We start from the raw sequence: 17,863 nt of genomic DNA on the forward strand, positions 1-17,863 counted from the left end.
TCTCTTTTTCCTTCCACACATAAACTGCTCTGTTTTCCAGCTGGGGGCAGTAACAACAATGTTTATAGTTAATGCTGTACTAAACAGCACACCCAGTATGTAAAGCTAAATTGGAGAAATGATGCTAAAAACTCATCTGCGTATATGCTTAATTAGGAAGTTTTATAATGCCATTTAGCTCCAGAACGAACACACTCCCCTCACTGATTGCAAATGCTTGCCTTTTATCTCCACGGAAGTGGGAGCATTTGTCTAACCACGGTGGCAGCCAACTCGCAACATAAACAATCATTTCGGGCGGAATGTCCCCGCTCCCAATTGTTGTGTTTACAAGTGCTCCTGGCTGTTTTCACTGCTCTGAGCAGAACACTCAGAGATGGGCTTGCATTTGGTAAAGCAGCTCACATCAGGGCAGAGGCTGAGCGAGCATCTCTTCAGGGCGCCCAGCATTGGCAGTGTCCCTCTTAGGAGGCTTATTGCTGATGGTGGAGAAATGGGGGAGGGGGACTTGTTCCTCCTCTCATTCGGTCGCCTGCCTTGAACACAGAGATGCTTCCAGGCTGTGGCCAAGGGAGCCGCATCCTGCAAGGCTTCTTTTTCCAGGAGACCTTACTCCTGTCCTCCAGAGCCTTGGGTGACCCTCTCCCAGGAATGGGCTGCCTGGGCCATTCCACCTTCTCATGGAGGGGACTCCAAAACACTGACATTCTGTTCCATTTTTTCCTGCCTGAAAATGCAACCTTATCCAAAGGGGAAGCAGTCATCCCCATCCCTGCTTTTCAAGGGAAGCTGCCCCCTGGCAGGTGCTGTGCCCAGCAGCACATGAAGAAGAATTCCTGTGTCTTCTGCACACAGAACGGGGCAAGAGCCAGATACCAACTGAATGAAACAAGTAGCAAAGCAAGACACACGCCAAGAATGCCACATAAGATAAAACGCGGAGTAGAGCTAGGACAATAGGGGGCTGGAGTTCCAGCCCTGACCTGACTCATGTACACCCTGGATTCGAGCGCCGTCCTATCCTACAACAGGGAGTAAGGAGGCAGAGCTGCGGCAGCCACGCAGCCCTTGTAGCCTATTCAATGCTGCCGTGCTCTGCTGCTAAAAGGAATGGGTCAGTTAAAGGCATTTTGCTCGGTGTAGGTTTGAAAGATCAGTTCCCAAGAAAGCCAGAGAGGAACTCCTCACAGGGAGAAGTAAGTCAGTGACGTTGCTCAGTCCTGTCCAACTCTTTGCGACCCTGTGGACTGTAGCCTACCAGGCTTCTCCATCCATGGGATTCTCCAGGCAAGAATACTGCAGTGGGTTACCATTTCCTTCTCCAGGGGATCTTCCCAACCCAGGGATCGCACCCGGGTCTCCTGCATTGGAGGCAGACACCTCCAAAGGCAGACACCTCCAAAGGCAATAGGTTGTGAAAGTTGGCTTGACTTTGCTCTGCCCTTGAGGAAAGTACCACAGCCCCTAAAGAGTGTCAGAAATGCTGTAGGAAGGAAGGGCAGGGGTCTTCGTTCTAGCAAAGGATTAACCACTCTCCCCGCCCCTGGCCTGGGCCTCCCTCAGCAACAGAAACTTTAACACACAGAAAAGGCAGATTTAAACTTCGAAACCACCCAGACTGTGATTACAGAGAAAAGTATAGAGAAAGTATGAGGTCTGGTTTTACACCTGTCCCAGGATACTAAAAAGTGAGTTATTAGGTTCAAAAGCTGAGCCAACAGTACTTTGTCTTCTATTGATAGTTCCACAAATGGTCATTAAGAGAAACACAGAACTAGTGAGACATCTGTATTATATTACCAAGTCAAACAGGTTGCTCACTATCTGAGATTTTATTTTGTTTCATTTTATTTTCAGAGCCCCTTTAAGAGAGGATCCCTATATATATATATATATATATAATCTTTTTAAAGCTTAATGTATTTTATATTAGAAAAGAGAAATTTGCATGGCATTCCAAGACTTACTGATTGTGTATAAACTGAAGTGAAATTTTATGTTTTCCTGAAAGTCTTGGTAATTTGGTATTAATGGGAAATTTTGTAGTATTGTACTTATTTTAATCTTGCCTCAGCACCTCTTTCCCTCTTTATGATTTAAAAAGACATATACATTCTTTTATATGTAGTTGTTCCTGAATATTTTGATTCCACATGTTCGCCAGTGATTTCACTGATAGAATGTAGGTTTTATGGGGTATAAACATGTAGGAAAGAATGATCATAAAGAACTTAATTGAAAGTATTGACACACTGTTATTTTGTTAAGAAAGAGTGCAAAATATCCATATGCTGAAGTCAGACAATTCTCAAATACATGTCAAATACATGACACTTCTAGAAACTAAAGAGCCTTAAAAATCGAGATGAATCCAGCTTGATTAAAGATGGGCAGCTCTGTGCATGGAGAGTCTGTGGCCTTGGTGTTGAGAAGCCCTGTTTTGGATCCAGCCTGTGCTACTTCCTTATATTGTGATCTCAGGCAAGGCATGCGTTCCTTCTCTGATTTTCAGTTTCCCCACCTATAAAAATGAGATGGGTATTATCAACCTTCCAAATCTGTGGCAAGAATTAAATGAGCTGCCTGTACAAAAGTGCCTTCACAGACTCAGCCCAAAAGAAGAGTCCATAAAAGACTGCTCCAAGAGAAAACCATCCATTCCACACAAGAGAGAGATTTTCCGGAGAAAACTCATCTCTCTCCAGTGCAAAGCATTTATTATTAAAGTAGAACCATGACCTTTTTTGATGCTGTGATTAGAACAAACTTGAATAAGCTATATGTTAGATTATTCATGAATTGAGGGGCATTAAATTTCACTTAAAGTAGTCTATAGCCCCAAATCCTGATGAAGTATATGGTGTTTTTTTGTTTTTTTTTAAGTATATGTTTAATTAAAAAGTTATCCTCTAGGGCAGAGATTGCCATGTTATAGCCAATGGCCTGAATCTAGTGCACTGCCTGTTTTTGTAAATAAAGTTTTATTGGAACACAGATTGGAACACATTGGAATGGACTGGAACACATCCATTCACTTACAACCAACCTATGGCCACTTCCACTCTACAAGGGCAGAATAGAGTAGTTGTGTCAGAGAACTATAGCCTGCAAAACCTGAAGTATTAATTATTCACCCTTTCCAGAAAGAAGTTTTCATCTCCTATTCTAGTAGAAAAAGGTACCACCTGGTGGGCTTGTTAAAAACTGTATAACCACCACCTAGTGTAATACAATGCCTGGCACAGAGTAGGTGCCTCAATAAATATTTGCTAATAAATAAATGATTGAATTTTCCAAGGAGGGGACCATTAATAGAGAAACCTTGATTTTTTTGAGAATAAATGTGTTTTTTAAGAGTTTGGGATATCTGAGAGCCTAAACAATCAAATCACATATGAAATGCTCCATGATTACATTAACCCAGGAGTAACAAAAAATTCTAATAAAAGGAGTCACCCCTTAACCCACTTGCTTAGTAAGTTCTAAATTTCCATAGATTTTCTTAAGATAAACTATGCCTGCAGTTGTCCTTTAGTTTATTAGCCTGATGAAAAGCAACATGGCAGCCCAGCTTAACTTCTGCTGTGAGACAGTCAGGGGTCATAGAGCAGAGGAAGCATGTGAATTCACCCTCTAGAAGCCTGAGCTCAGCAAGGGGCTATCATTTTAACCTTCTGATGGGAGGCCACTAGAAATCCTCTGCAGAGCTGGACAAGATTCTGTTAAGAACCAGATCAGTGGGAGGAGCCTGCGTTTATGAAGCAGTAGAGAAACCTGGGGCACCCCTACCCCAGGACATGAGAAACCCCATTTAAGAGGCTGGTGCCTAGGAAAGAGCTTCAGAGGCCGACAGTTTCATTCCATGAAGTCCCCTGTTGTCTCCTTCACTTCAGGGAAATACCATGTCTCAGTCCAGATACTGTGCAACTCCTGGCGAGACCCTAAACGGATATTAAAGCAAAACAAAATAAAACTGTAATAAGTATGGCCGCAACCCCAAAAAAGAAATGAGTAGGGTGATATATCATTTGAGGTGTCAGCTTAATTTTACTAGCAAGCAAAACATTTCCAAAGTGGCAAGCGAATCGTAACTCAGTCCCCACAGAGTAAGGGCGAGCGAAGGAGAGGGTTCCTGAGATTAATGCCCCAACAGCTGCATCCCCGGCTCACTCTCCTAGGTGGTATGAATAATGGATGGGCTCAAAGGCAACATGCACAGTAATGTTCTTTTATTAATGAAATGAAGACTGTTTGTGATAGCTAGCAATAAATTTAGAAATGTAAAAAAGGAGAAATAGTCACTGCTTGCCTCTGAAAAATGCAGTTACTTAAATCCAATAATTACTGCCACATCAGAAAGCATCGCCTCCAAACTTAAATGAGGTGTATCTCTTGCAGGTCCGCCATGACAAATATTTTTGATCCACAGACAGAAGGCCTGTTGTTTACTGAGAGAAAAACAGAACCCGTTCTAGTAGATTGATGGTGATATTAAGCATATTCATGGCATTTCATAGGTGGAAGTTCCCCTGGGGGTGAGGCACTGTAGTACCTACCATCATTCTCTGCACTGCAAAATAGCTCACCCGATGTGGTGGTTAGGAAACGTGCCCAGGGTCACATAATCAGCTGAGGCAGGACAGAAGGCCGGCTCTCCCCACTTCTCCCTGCTGCTGCTACCAAGGGGCTTAGGCTACAGCTACCAGGCAAGGCAAGCATTGCACAGATGTGGGTGACTCAGCCTGGCAAAAACAAAGTCACGCCCCATCTCCTGTTCTCACTTCATTTCTGACCTTCTGCCCCCCATGCTGTATTTTTCCCATAACATAGGCCAGGTGGGTACAGCCTAGGTGTTCATGCTGCTTTCCAAATTCAAGGTCAGAAAGAAGGATTTCAAAAATCTGGATACTGTCTAGAGTAGTTTTACTGTAATAGAAGCCACCACTGGCCAAACTCATTTGGTGAATCTGTTGTTAGAATACATTTCCTTGGTCTTATTCAGCCCTGTCTCTCAGTTGTGCATGCCTGGTGTTACAGGCACCAAAACATGATCAGTCTGAATTTCTTTAAGAGCTCCAACTGCTATGTGCGTCTGCCCATGAGCTGCTGAGGTAACCGGCATGACTTTACCATTGCTCGGGTTTCACATTTCATCCAGCAGCTCCTCAGGACACCCTGATCAGCAGGGGCTTGCAGTCTGAGGCAGGAGCATGCAGAGTCTCTTCTGTGTATCTGTTACTCCATATCATTTCCTTTGGTCCTGTTGGTTCTGTTTATCAGGATCCTCCAGTCCGCTGTTAGCTGGCTGTAGCCCCGTGCACTACGGCTGTCGTTGTTGGGCACATGTGTACAACAACTAGATCAGAGCTTCCTATGTGGTTACTACTGGTCAACTCCAGCATCTCAAGAGATTGCTTGCTCACCTCTAACCTGTAATCATTAGCACCAAAATGTGATAATGCAGGCTTCAGATTTTCTTACGAGCGCTTAATGAAGTGATAACTTACTGAGGAAACACTTGGGAATTCCACAGCAAGTCTATTCATGTCTATTGCACAGAGCTGCAAACTGTGAGCAAAATAAACTCATGAAATAATAAATCCATTAGAAAGTCTTACGTTTTAAAGGAACATCAAGGCTGGGGACAACCTTACCTTATAAAGACAGGTGTTAGGGAAGAGAGACCCTATTTGCTTGATATCTGGGAAATTTTTGTGATTGAGAAAGAAGAAAGCAGGCTTTCAGAAATGGTTGAAAGAACCTGGAATTTAAATCTATGAGGCAGCACTTTAAAGGGAAAATTATGAATGTTTTCTGGGGAGAAAATTACCAATTGGATAATAAATATTTTTATAGCATTATTCTTAAAAATTATGTATTGGCATATTATTCTTTGCAGAATTCATCTGTCCTTAACTACCTGTAGGGGCTACAGAACTTAGCTGAAAAACTTGAGCAACACAGATTTTAGAGGAAAGTTAATTTTATAGCCACAGTTAAAATTCCAAAGAGATCATATATGACAGAGCTTATTGTGATAAGAAATTGGACCACGACCCAAGGTTATTTAGTAGATAAATAGGAGTATAAGAGATTATTAACTTTATCTGATGTAAGCATTTGATCATATCTAAAACATAAACTGCATTCTTAAATAGTAAGACTCACAATATTTTTAACTTCTTACTCTTTTATACTATAGAGTTGCTTGGGGTTCTGTTTTTCTGTTTTTCAGAAAGTACATAATCATCTAAAATAATTTAATTATGTATTAGCTAAGAGATATTAATACACCCTTCGATGTGTGCCACAATTGGCTAGGCAGTCTGGAAAATGCAAAGAAGGAGCTTGCATAGGATTTGAAAACGATGCCCAGAAAAGACCTGGGTGTAGTAAATGTCGAAAGTCTGGTTAAGACAATACTTGCCTGAGGGATTTAGAAAGAAAAAAGTGTGATGTAGAAGGTGAGATTTGATGAAATCTTAGAAAACAGAAATGTGAGTGGGCAGGAAGCAAGAGAGGGTGATGTCAGGTTGGTGAAGGCCTTAAGCCAAGATGCAGAGACGAGTGTGACTGAAGCATCTGCAGAGAGCTATCAGTTAGCACTGTTGGGGTCTCACGTGAAGAAAACCCAAACCCAACTGGCTTTCAGCAAAAAGGAGAAGTATGATTTTATACAACCTGAGAGGTTCAGATGTGGCTGTGGCTTCAGTCATGGGTGGACTCAGTTGTCAGCAGGCTGGCTCTTTCCACCCCTCCTCTTTGCCTCCCTGTAATGGCTTCAGTCTGGAGCTTCATATGGTACCACCTCCAGCCTGGCCACCCTCTCAGCTGGGCGTCACTGTGAGTCCAAATCATTGGGTAGTCTCCTGTGGCCTAAGAACTAGGTGGCGTGCCCATCCTGAACCAACCACGGGTCCTGGGGAACGCAGTCAGCACAGGCTTGCTTCTTGGTCACAAGCAACCCTGCCCCACCCTCTGAGATGGAACCACAGACTGCGGGAGCGGGGGGTGTCTGAAGGGAAACAGATATGGTTAACTATAAGCAGAGCAAGCGGGTGCTGTGTCTGCTAATGGGGACACTGAGTTTCCTGATGTCACAGGATTATTTTGAGTAATATTAAGAACTAGATGCTGGAAAAATTTATTGTAAGCACATTGTGACTGCTAGGACAAGGAGTTTGACTGTATGGGGAACTGTAAATAAATCAGTCCTGGGCAGATTGACCTGTCAGCTGGGTGCGGGACGGCCCGGGGGTTGGGTGTACAGGAGGAGGGAAGTCCCAGGACCTCTGTTATACTCCCCCACAGTTAAAAAGCTGCACTTCTGAGAGCATCTCCTTTGTGCTGTGAACTGTGGAGACACAGACAGGATGCCCAAACTTGATCCTAGCGTCCATAGCGTGCCAGGGAAGACAGTGCTTCAGAGTCAGTCACGGTGCGAGCAGGGTGCGCGGTGATAGCTGTGCTGGGCTTCATGGGAACGTGGAGTTCTTAAAGTGAAGCTCAGTCCCTCAAGGTGGAAGCAGAGTGAGCAGAGGCCCAGGGAGCAGAGGCCTGGGGGCAGTGACGTCCTCTGGATCATCTCTGAGAGCAAGTGTGTTGGGATCCCTAAACCTTGCTTGTGGAGCCTTTGAGAATATTGAGCAGGTCTGGGTGGGCTGGAAACTGCCCGCCTGTCGTCACGCCCAGGTGTCTCTCGAAGTTCACAGGCCCAGAATGGGACTGTATATGCGGGGAACGCTGGCCTGCTGTCCCTGAGAGAGTCCTCGGGTCTCTGGCATGGGAGAGCCCTGGGCTTTTGGCCTTGCATGCTGCCTGTGGTCTGTGTCTCCTCCCCAGCTCGCTGTGGCTGGGGACTGGAGAAGGCAACCCCTGGAGTGCAGTGGCTCCTTTGAGTTCCGTTTCAATAGGCTTTAGAATCAGTGGGAAGAAGCTGCCTGAGCCGGGAGAAGAACCAAGTTCTGTCCCTCTTTGGTGACAAGGGCGGGTCTCTCCACATGTCTGGGCCCAGGCAAGGCCCCGGGCAAAGAATACTTTACAAATGCTTTCTCAAAGTGGAGTCTATACATCCAGCAGAAACAATCATCACACCCTTTTCCATGACCTGTGATCATGACACGCTGTTTTCAACAATAGAAAGTGAAAGTGAAGTCGCTCCGCTCAGTCATCTCCGACTCTGCGACCCCATGGTCTGTAGCCTACCGGGCTTCTCAGTCCATGGGATTTTCCAGGCAAGAGTACTGGAATGGGTTGCCATTGCCTTCTCCAGGGGATCTTCCCAACCCAGGGATCAAACCCGGGTTTCCCACATTGTAGGCAGACGCTTTACCCTCTGAGCCACCAGGGAAGCCCAGGAGCTGCTGTCAAGATCTTGGAGACTCGGCACAACTGAAAGCCCAGGAGCATCTGAGCACCGGGGCCGAGCAACAAAGGCCACAGTTTAAAAGCTGCTTACTAGAGAAGGTGGCAGGAGGGGCCAGAACTGACCACTTAAGAGGGACAAGTAAAGGGCTGGCCAGGCAGAGGGACAAGGAAGGGAGAGAATATGATTTGCCCCTGAGAGCATCTGGAGGAGTGAACGTAAGGGAGTGGTGCCATCCGAGCTGTGAGCGCACAGACAGGGCATTACTGTGTCGGCGGAGAAATCGCTTGTCAGTGGCTGCCGCCAAGGCGACTTGGAGTGGGTTGAGTCCATGTGGGGAGATGAGGTAGACGCGGAGAAGGTGCTAGTGAGGGAGAGAACGTACTCTAGGTTCTAATGTGAGCTGGGTTCTGCATCGCTGTCCTCTGACCTGTGCAGTGCCTTTATTTTAAAACCTCTTACATTGTAAAGAGAACAAACAAGCCACCACCTTATTTTCCTGGGAGTCTTTGCTATTTCTGTTTTTACCTTTTAACAATTCAGGAGGGCGGCAAGGGCGTGGGGTTATCCTTGCTCCTTATTTACCTGAGAACTGAGTAAATGGTTCCCACAACTCGCAGTGGACTGAGTAGGACTCCAAATTTCTAACAAAACCCAACATGCAATTTTCTCGGCAACACCGGGGAACCTCAGTCTGCTAGTCATTATTCAGTTTGATGCCAAGTGATTTTTTCTTTCTCAAGAAGGTAGAAATAGAAATATTTTTTATTACCAAGAATTTATATCACTCTTGAATTACCTACAGGGTGGTGTTTATGTACATCAGACTAAATAGACTCCTGCTTTTTTATGTTCAGCTCTACACAAACACAACATTTTCAGTTTACTTTGAAAGCAAAATACCATGTGTTATAACTTTACAATGTTTTAAATAAAGTTAGGAATTTAGGTTTATGATGCTGCAAAATATCACAAAATCGGCGGGTATAAGACCAAGAGGGCCTCACGTATAAGTACGTGAGGGCCCTTAGAAGTTCAAGAGGTCGGTGAATCAAAGGTAGGCACTTCAACACACCAGTTATTGAATTATTGTATTAACAAGCCCGTGAAATGAGAAGTGAATTATTAAAGTTTATCTTCCTCATTGATTTGTAACACTGTTACTCAACGTGTGGGTAGTTTTTAAAGCCGAGCCGTTCAGCCTAACGAAGCCATTTACTGTACTGCTTCTTCACACTGCCTCTCTTTCTCTCTTTATTACTTCATTTTGTAACTTTGATTGCCCCCTTTTAGATCTAAGATTGCTCTAATGCTACACTGCAATTGTATGAGGGGCTTAGTTTTCACTTTGTTCTCAGAACCCGGCTGGCTATAAATTTATCTCTGTCCTTTGAAGAAGTTAACAGTAAATTTCCAAGAGGAAAAATGGTGGTATATATCCCTGTAGAGGAAAAGTAATCTCTTAAAAGCAGAATAACCTCCAGGCTACATCCTTTTAAAGAGGGACTTTCAAACAAGGATGCCTTCAAACTTTTATGTGTGTTCTGGATTTTTCTTCAGGCTTTGTACCTGCTCTCTCTGTAAGGTTTCTCTGTAATGAGCCATCCTGCTCACACCCATTAAATCTGTAATGAAGCCATGCCCTTCCCAATCCTGATGTCATAATAACTTCCAGAGCACATCCTGGAGACGATCCGAGGTTGCCTCCGGAAAAGGAGGCAGGAGTTGGAATCCTTGACGCTGAACCTCAGTTCCGTAGATTCCCATGTACTACAACGAAAATGAACTTTGTAGAGGGAAATCCATGGGAAGGTTTCCATCAGGTTTAACTGCGTTCAGAGCAGTTTTCAACGTCAGGCGCCGGTTCATTCAAATTAAACCCACCCTTCCCACACTCGCTCATCAACAGATAATAAGATCATTTAGAATGAGGAGGTGCTAAAATAACGGGATGAGCTTGTGGCTCTGTTTCCCAGTCTGACAACTTCATCACCTCTCATCTTTTATTATACAGCTGCCTGGAGCTGCATGTTGATGAACGAGGCACTGCCCGGTGTCCTCGCATGTCAGACGCACAAGCCCTGGGCTCCCGTTTACCGGCGGGGCTGGGGGAAGATGGGGGCGGGGGCGTCTCTGGATAGGCTGAGAGCAACCAAGGGTCACAGATGTGGAGCTCAGGGAAGTCTAGGGAGGGCGGGCGAGAGGCTGAACCCCCACATCATCCATCCTGCCTGTGCCTGTGATGTCACCACCAGGGGCTCGCAGGAGCTGCGTCTTGGGGAGCAGAGGGCACCCCAGCAGTGGTGACTGTGGGCACCATAAGTGAGCCATTGTGGACGGTTAACTTTAGCCAGCATATTTTTCTGACCTCAGAAAGTTCCATAAAGTATCGTGTGTTTGTGTGTGTCTGTGTGTGTGTGTGTTTGCCATTTCCTTCGGCCTAATTGTCCTCTTTCTCATTTTATGCCCCTGCTAGACCACCGCTCTTGATAAGGAGAGGCAGGTTTTCCGACGAAGACGCAACCCGGATGTGAGGAGCCGGTACAAGGCCCAGCCAGCTCCGCCGGAACTCAACTCGGAGTCGGAAGACTACTCGCCGAGCTCCTCCGAGACTGTTCGCTCCCCAAACTCGCCCTTTTAATAAGACCCTTTTACTCGAAGTCCTAGCTTAACCCTTTGAGACTCTGAGGTTTGTTTCCCCCCACCCCCAAATTTATGTCAAACAGTTTCATCTGATCTACCTAGCACTCAATGCTTGAATGGCCGAGCAGAACAGTGTGTTTTTCTGGTATCCTTGTAGCGATTTCCTTGTTGCTGAATGAGACTGTGACATGTTGGTGAAGATGACAACTTGCTGCTAATTGGGTCCTCAAAGGGTTAAGGCTATTTTGCGACTTTTAAAATGGAGAAGCAATGAATGTTTTCATCAGTGGAGCTAGGCTCTGCAGTATGTAACATAGCACGTGTTAACCCTCTGAGTGCATGGGATTTTATGGAGAATGCTTGAGGGAATCTTTCAGGCCTCTGGATTTATATGCACATGTTTCTTGATTTTGCTAAAGATTAAGGGGTTATTAGATGCTGAGATGTCCAGACAGGAAGAGCGTCTAGCATGCTGTCTTGCTTGTCCTTTTTTTGTGGGTTTAGAACATGGCAGGTTTATAACTTAAGCATCAGCATCCCTTTCCTCTTCACAATCCTATTAAGAAAGGGGCTTTTTTAAAGACAGAGGTCTAACTGCCAGCTGCCCTGAGTCCTGCATCCCAAGTGAAGGGACCTGGGTCTGTGGCCAACAGCCTGACCCAGGATATAGACGGTGGACCCCCTCCCCCAAATCACCTCCATTTGAAAACGTGCTGATGACGCCCCAGAAATGCTGCTTCCATTTCAGCTGCTACTACTGCCAGTGCAGACCCTCAGGAAGTCACCATAGCTTGCCCTGTACATGGTGAGTCAGGGTCTGTCTGCTCAGTATGAAACATCTACAGGAAAAAAATAAACAAACTGGTGGAAAAGCAATAAATTGCCAGGTGCTCTACAGGGCTGGAATGTCAAATAGGAAGAGGCAACAAGACCCTGTTCTTTGTCTTATCTGCTTTTTTCACACAGTTCAGTCTTCATTGTGAGATCCACACAGAGTATGAAGTCTATACCCAGAATATGAATCCATACACAGGAGGAGCGCCCGGGACTAGGCATCCAGAGGCAAGTGCTTTGCAAGGTGGCCGAGGAGAAAGCAGAGTGGCCCAGCAGTCTAGAATAGTCTCAAAATGCTTTTTAATGAAATAAACCATCAGGGAGATGATTCCACGTGCACCTTTAGGTTACTTACATACAGTCTCAGGGAGAACAGGATGGGAGAGCTAGAGGGTATCCCTGAGGATAAAACCTCCGCTCCCTAGGATGACCTTTATATAGCACTGTCTTTAGCTATCCAGAGAGAGATGCTATTTTCTTTCTTTGGTCCAAGTCCTGTCCAACAGCTGTATTTCACTCCTGTTTCCAAATCTTTCTCCCTAGCCCTGTGTCTCCCCTGGAGTGTGTTATGCTTGGAATGGGGGCCTGCAGCAGCCTGCGGTCACTGCTTAGGTGCTTAGGGAAGAGGCTGGCCGGGGTGTTTGGCAAGGTGGGGTTTGTCTCAACTCAAATGTCCTCCTAAGGTTTGCTGCGCTCCCTGGCCCTGAAGACGACCATGATGGCTCATGAAATTTGCATCTAGATGGCTGGACAGCCATCAGCCACTGTCTCTGCTCTGAGGTGTACTTCAACACCTGAAAGTCTTGAAATGTGCGTGCAGCACTTCCACAGTCAGTTCAGACACAGATTGGTCTTCAGTGACCACCTTTTACTCTTCAGCTGATAAATGTATGGTCTCTATTACTATCGATTTAAAAATCACAGCATGCCGTGACTTCTGCACCATGGTCCCCACCCCCCCTTGCCGCCCCCAAGTTTTTGACTCTTTCACGTTTAGGTTTCTCTTTTCTGTGTTGTCTTGCCGTGTAAATATTAGGTCATTTACTGAGAGCACCCCCACCTGTCTTTTAAGAGAGTCCTGAAATCTAACACACAACATCACAAAGTAGCACAAATCAGTTGGGTTTTCTGGCGAAGAGGGGGCAGGCAGGACACCAGGAAGGTATGGTGTGTAGGCAGATTCCAAACAGAAAAGTGCTCAGAACTGGTCAGAAATCACTGCTTTCCCTAGAACTCTAAAGCAAAGCACTATTCAAAGTAAGACGAAGGAGCAGCTTCCTAGATTGGCCTCAGTTAGAAATGTGTGAATATGAAGAAAGCCTATGTGCGGAGACCTACCTGCAGTAAGACTGTGGTTTTCCTTGGGCCTCCCTGGTAGCTCAGTTGGTAAAGAATCTGCCTGCAATGCAGGAGACCCCAGTTCTATTCCTGGGTCAGGAAGATCCCTTGGAGAAGGAATAGGCTACCCACTCCAGTGTTCTTGGACTTCCCTTGTGGCTCAGCTGGGAAAGAATCCGCCTGTAATGCGGGAGACCTGGACTTGATCCCTGGGTTGGGAAGATCCCCCGGAGAAGGGAAAGGCTACCCACTCCAGTATTCTGGCCTGGAGAATTCCATGGACTGTAGAGTCCATGGGGTCACAACGAGTTGGACACGACTGAGCAACTTTCACTTTACTTCACTTTCTTTCTCTGAATTACTGCTTTTCCCGTGGGCATTGCGTGTATGATGCCAGCATCTAGCGTACATACCTTACAGTGCATGGCTCAGGCCTTGTTCACCCAAGTCTTGAAGGACTGTGGACTGTGTAAAGCTGTGGCGTGTTTCCCATGACACTGCAGAGGAGACGCTTGGAAGAATGCAGGGCCGTTCAGCATGGGGATCCCAGCGCATTGCTGCAGAATTTGAATGATCTATGCTGAATAAGTAGTGGAATGCGACCTGTCAAGTAGAAATATTGAGTAATCAGATGGAATGCAATCTTTTCAGCACTAAGCTATCGAGATCCTGAATGTCAGAGATGTACTCAGAGGGTTAACAGACAAGCACAAGGCATGCTGATTACGTGGGTGTACCCAGACTGCTTTTGCTTCTTAGCCAGTGCTAATTTTTTTCATGACATTCTTGGGATAGTTCAAGTTTGAAATAATTAAGTGGTGGTGTTCTTTAAGGAATTTCTATAACCAAATTGATCTTATTTTTTATTTCACTTTATTAGAGAATAAATATGTACCATTATGACAGTGTATCTCTGTACTTATCAATTTACTCATTGCCACAAGTGTCCCCATATTTTTCTTTTCTATGTATTTAATATAGCTTTTATGGTGGTGGCCTGGTGATGGGGACTGTCTTTCCTTTATTGATACATGACCAACCGTATGGTATTTTCAAGGGGAATTTTAAGATTCATTTTGTTTCAGTTTTGATAGTAGACTAGTTAAGGAAAAACTCTTTCATTACTTGCATCATGTAAACCATCTCTGTAGATGAGAACCATTCATATTGATGAACACATTTTTTTTTCTCTGCACTGTAGCAGAAACCATTTATTCTCATAATCAATGCATATGTGATTTGCTCCATATCGTTAGAAGGAAAAGTAAGATTTTGGTCATTGAAAATGTTTTTTCTGTAGCCCTCATCTGATTTTACACGTGGTGCATACTAAAATAAGCAGAGAAAAAATGCAAATAAACTACTGAAAATGCTTGGTGTTCTGTATTCAGTGAGACCTTCCTAGAACCTGCTCAGCACCCCCATGGGTGGTGCTCAACAGGCCCATCAGATATTGTTGAAAGAAAGCAATATATCCATAAATGAAAGCTAAAATTGCAATCCTTTACCCTTTGAGGCATATTTCAGTTGGAAAAAAGAAAAGAAAAGAAAAATTGGCTTAGCTGAGAGGGTCACGGAGCTACCATGTGGCCAAGGCTCACACACATTAAATCATGGCTGTCTGCTGGCTAGTGGTGCCCATTACACAACTCTGTCCCCATGCTGAAGGGCAATTGTGCTTGAGGGAGAGCTTTCTTCATATTATTGTGTTGCCCGATAGCCCTTCTCTGGGTCAGGGTCTGTCAGCATTTCCATGATAAACTTCTGATTTCAAAGGTTTTTAATTTGATCATAAAAAGGTGCCCCAGGCTGAAGTTTGCTATAGAGGGCCTGTTCCAAAGAATGAAGGTTCACTGCCTTCTTTTCTCTGCCCAATTCTGCAGAGAAAAGAATAACCAAAAATAAAAAAAGGAAATCTGGTATGTCTCCCCTCTTTCCTTGTAATTTCAGAATTGTGGAAAGCACCAAGATCCAAGATGGTAGTTTAATATAATTATTCATTTGGGTGTGGGTTAAAAAAAATTAATGATTCACTTGGCATATATTGTAGATAACATATCTTTTCTATAATTTGTAAATCATTAATTTTTTAAACTGCTACATGATTTGGGAGGGGTGGGGGTGGGAATCCAATCAAAGATTTTTTTAAAACTTGAAGTTGGTCAGTTCAAGGGTTAGCCTTTCCTGTGTGTTGTCTGCCATTTCCATTAGGAGTTTGGGGAAAAAATACTCTCAGACAGACCCTTATTTTGCATGCAGTGATAGAGGGTCAGATATGTGCTTCTTTGGGAGATACAGATTTCTTTAATCATGTTTCATGAAGCCATTCTAGTCTGTTGGGGAAAATAGTGATTAAAAGCACTTCCAAAATTAACATTTTTGTCAATTCAGATATGATAAGGCATGCATCAATGGACACACTTCACCTATTTTTTTGGTTTAAAGACAAAAAAAACAAAATCAATGAAACTTGAGAACACATTTGATCACTGCAAATGTGCTTTAAAAATTGGCTCAATGGTGCTTATACATGAAACAGTAACAAATGGGGTCCCTAGGACTGTCAGAAGGAATCTTTCATTTGTATGTAATTACATACTTGAGGAGGAGGTGCTTTTAAGGCAGTCTTTCATTTTTTAATCATCTCAAATATGCAACCATCCGTCCAGTAACATTAAGGGTCATAAACTGGTGGGAAACAGGAAATTCAGTGTAGAAGCTTAGGATGCCTCTGGGTGAGGTGGTCTTTATTCCCCCTTTGGTTTTTTTTGTGTGTGTTGCTGTTGTTGTCGTTCATGGGCTTCAATGCTGAAGCTATGCGATCATTTTTCAGTGAGTGAGCTTCTAACTGGCAGGTGTTTTGATCACGGGGTTTGCAATCTCTTGCCCTTGGAGACAAGTGAGGGGCCTAGTTTCATTCTTTTTCATAAAGGAAGTGCAATCTCTGTAATTAAACCCTACCTGTAAATTTCCTCAACATTCTTTTTTGGTCCACTGACATGAGACCCTTAATGTTGCTTCAGTGTAAAATTGTATATTTTTGTCTGTGATATACTTTATTAACTTAAATAATAGTTCTAAAAGCCTTCACTGTTGGTATTAAGAGAAAGTAGGGTTTTAAAAGTGATGATAAAGATGCTATAATGTCAATTCATTCCAGTCCAATTGAATGCGGTAGGAAAAAGACCTTGAATAGTTCTCTAGGGACAATTTCTCAGTGGCCATTGACATTAATCTTTGATGTATTCTTAGAAAAAAATTTTTAAAAATTGAAACTGGTCCAAGGTTAGAGTCATATCCTCAATAACTATTTTTTTTAATTTTATTAGGAAATTAATAATAGTCTTTTTCATTCTGGGTGAAAGAAAATTATTAAAAGATTAGTTGAGTGTGAAATTAAATAGTATTTTGCTCATGCATACTGAAAAGGTGGGCTCGGAACTTGATGCATTTAAACAAGTTTCTGAAAGGTTTCAATTTGGTGCAAGAAAAAAAATTCAATGTTTCCTTTGAAAATACTGAATTTATCAATTGCTGCATGGATCAGATGGCACAGGTTAATCTTTGATTTTCAGAATCTTAATGAAGTAACTGTCAAACGATTTGTATCCATGATTAAAGCTGGAATGAGATCTGATTTTTTTCCTAATCTCTCAGTTTAAGCTAATAAATGTAGGTTAATGTGGATGAAATCATCTGTGATATATTATGTTCATTTATCAACTGAGCTTTTTTGATGTTGCCTGTTTTTATGTAAAACATGTTCTTAAAGGTTAATAAAAGAATAGTACTTGGTGTATGAACTACTACGTAATACCCGAGCTCCAATGTCCACTCCTCAGTTCACTCTGCCATAATGGAGTAAAATTTCATTTTAGTTCAGTTCATAATTGACACATTCAGTCCACGAAGGAATAACCCAGCTGTGTTCTTGGGGGGAATTCTCTCTATGCAAGGCTTTAAAAATTAGTCATGCGGTCAGAGTGTAGCTTTCCCACATGTCCTTCGTAGCAGAGTGTCTATTTCATGAGCATAATTCAAAAACAACTATTCCAAAAATGTCCCTTTTCATATATTATCTTCCCGCCTGGGCCAGTGACTCGGATATACACAAAGAAATCAAATACCATTCAGCCTGATTTTATCCTTCCACCTATCTGCCCCAGCTCTCCAGAGTAGAGTGTTGTTTTATCTGCTACCCTGTAATTAGCTGCTGTTTTTTTTATAGTGATGTCCCATTAGGCAACCCACGTGTGATATTGACCTGAGAGAAAATTGCAAAAATGTACAGCAGAGTCAAGTTCTTTCCTCTGTGAGTTGTTCAGAGCTAAGAGATTGAAAAGTCGGCCAGCAAACGTGACTGCAGGTCCCCTGGTGTCCTATGAAGGTGCCAGAGGATCTCGGAGCACTTGTAAAATTAGCGATCCCCTTCCCGGCCATCTACATGCGGCTGCTGCCGCTGTGGCTGTTGTTTTGCCTTTTGCTCCTCTGCAGTGAAATTGCTGGGTCCTTTCTAGGCTTTCGGGGCACCTGCTGTGAAACAATAGCTAAAGTGATTGTTTCCTAAGGACCATTACCTTGTTTTATGAGGCTGGCAGTTTCCCTAAAAACCTGCCATCAGAAAAACAAAACAAAACAAAAAAAAGTGCCCTGACACAGAAACATCAAACGCTACTGGCATCT

The 17,863-nt window shown here is 43.7% G+C and overlaps 1 protein-coding gene across 4 annotated transcripts in view; it reads left to right on the forward strand.

The window, feature by feature from the left end:
- DCLK1 (doublecortin like kinase 1) overlaps positions 1–16,989 on the forward strand; it is a 354,151-nt gene extending 337,162 nt beyond the window's left edge. For all 4 annotated transcript variants that reach the window (XM_040267076.1, XM_040267075.1, XM_040267080.1 and 1 more), the window contains one exon: positions 10,842–16,989. In XM_040267076.1, coding sequence (XP_040123010.1) covers positions 10,842–10,899 — 58 coding nt within the window. In that variant the 3' untranslated portion in view covers positions 10,900–16,989. The remainder of the gene's footprint in view (positions 1–10,841) is intronic.
- The last annotated feature ends 874 nt before the right edge of the window (positions 16,990–17,863 follow it).

This window comes from Oryx dammah, unplaced genomic scaffold (genome assembly GCF_014754425.2).
Source record: "Oryx dammah isolate SB20612 unplaced genomic scaffold, SCBI_Odam_1.1 HiC_scaffold_24, whole genome shotgun sequence".
Classification (NCBI taxonomy): Eukaryota; Metazoa; Chordata; class Mammalia; order Artiodactyla; family Bovidae; genus Oryx; species Oryx dammah.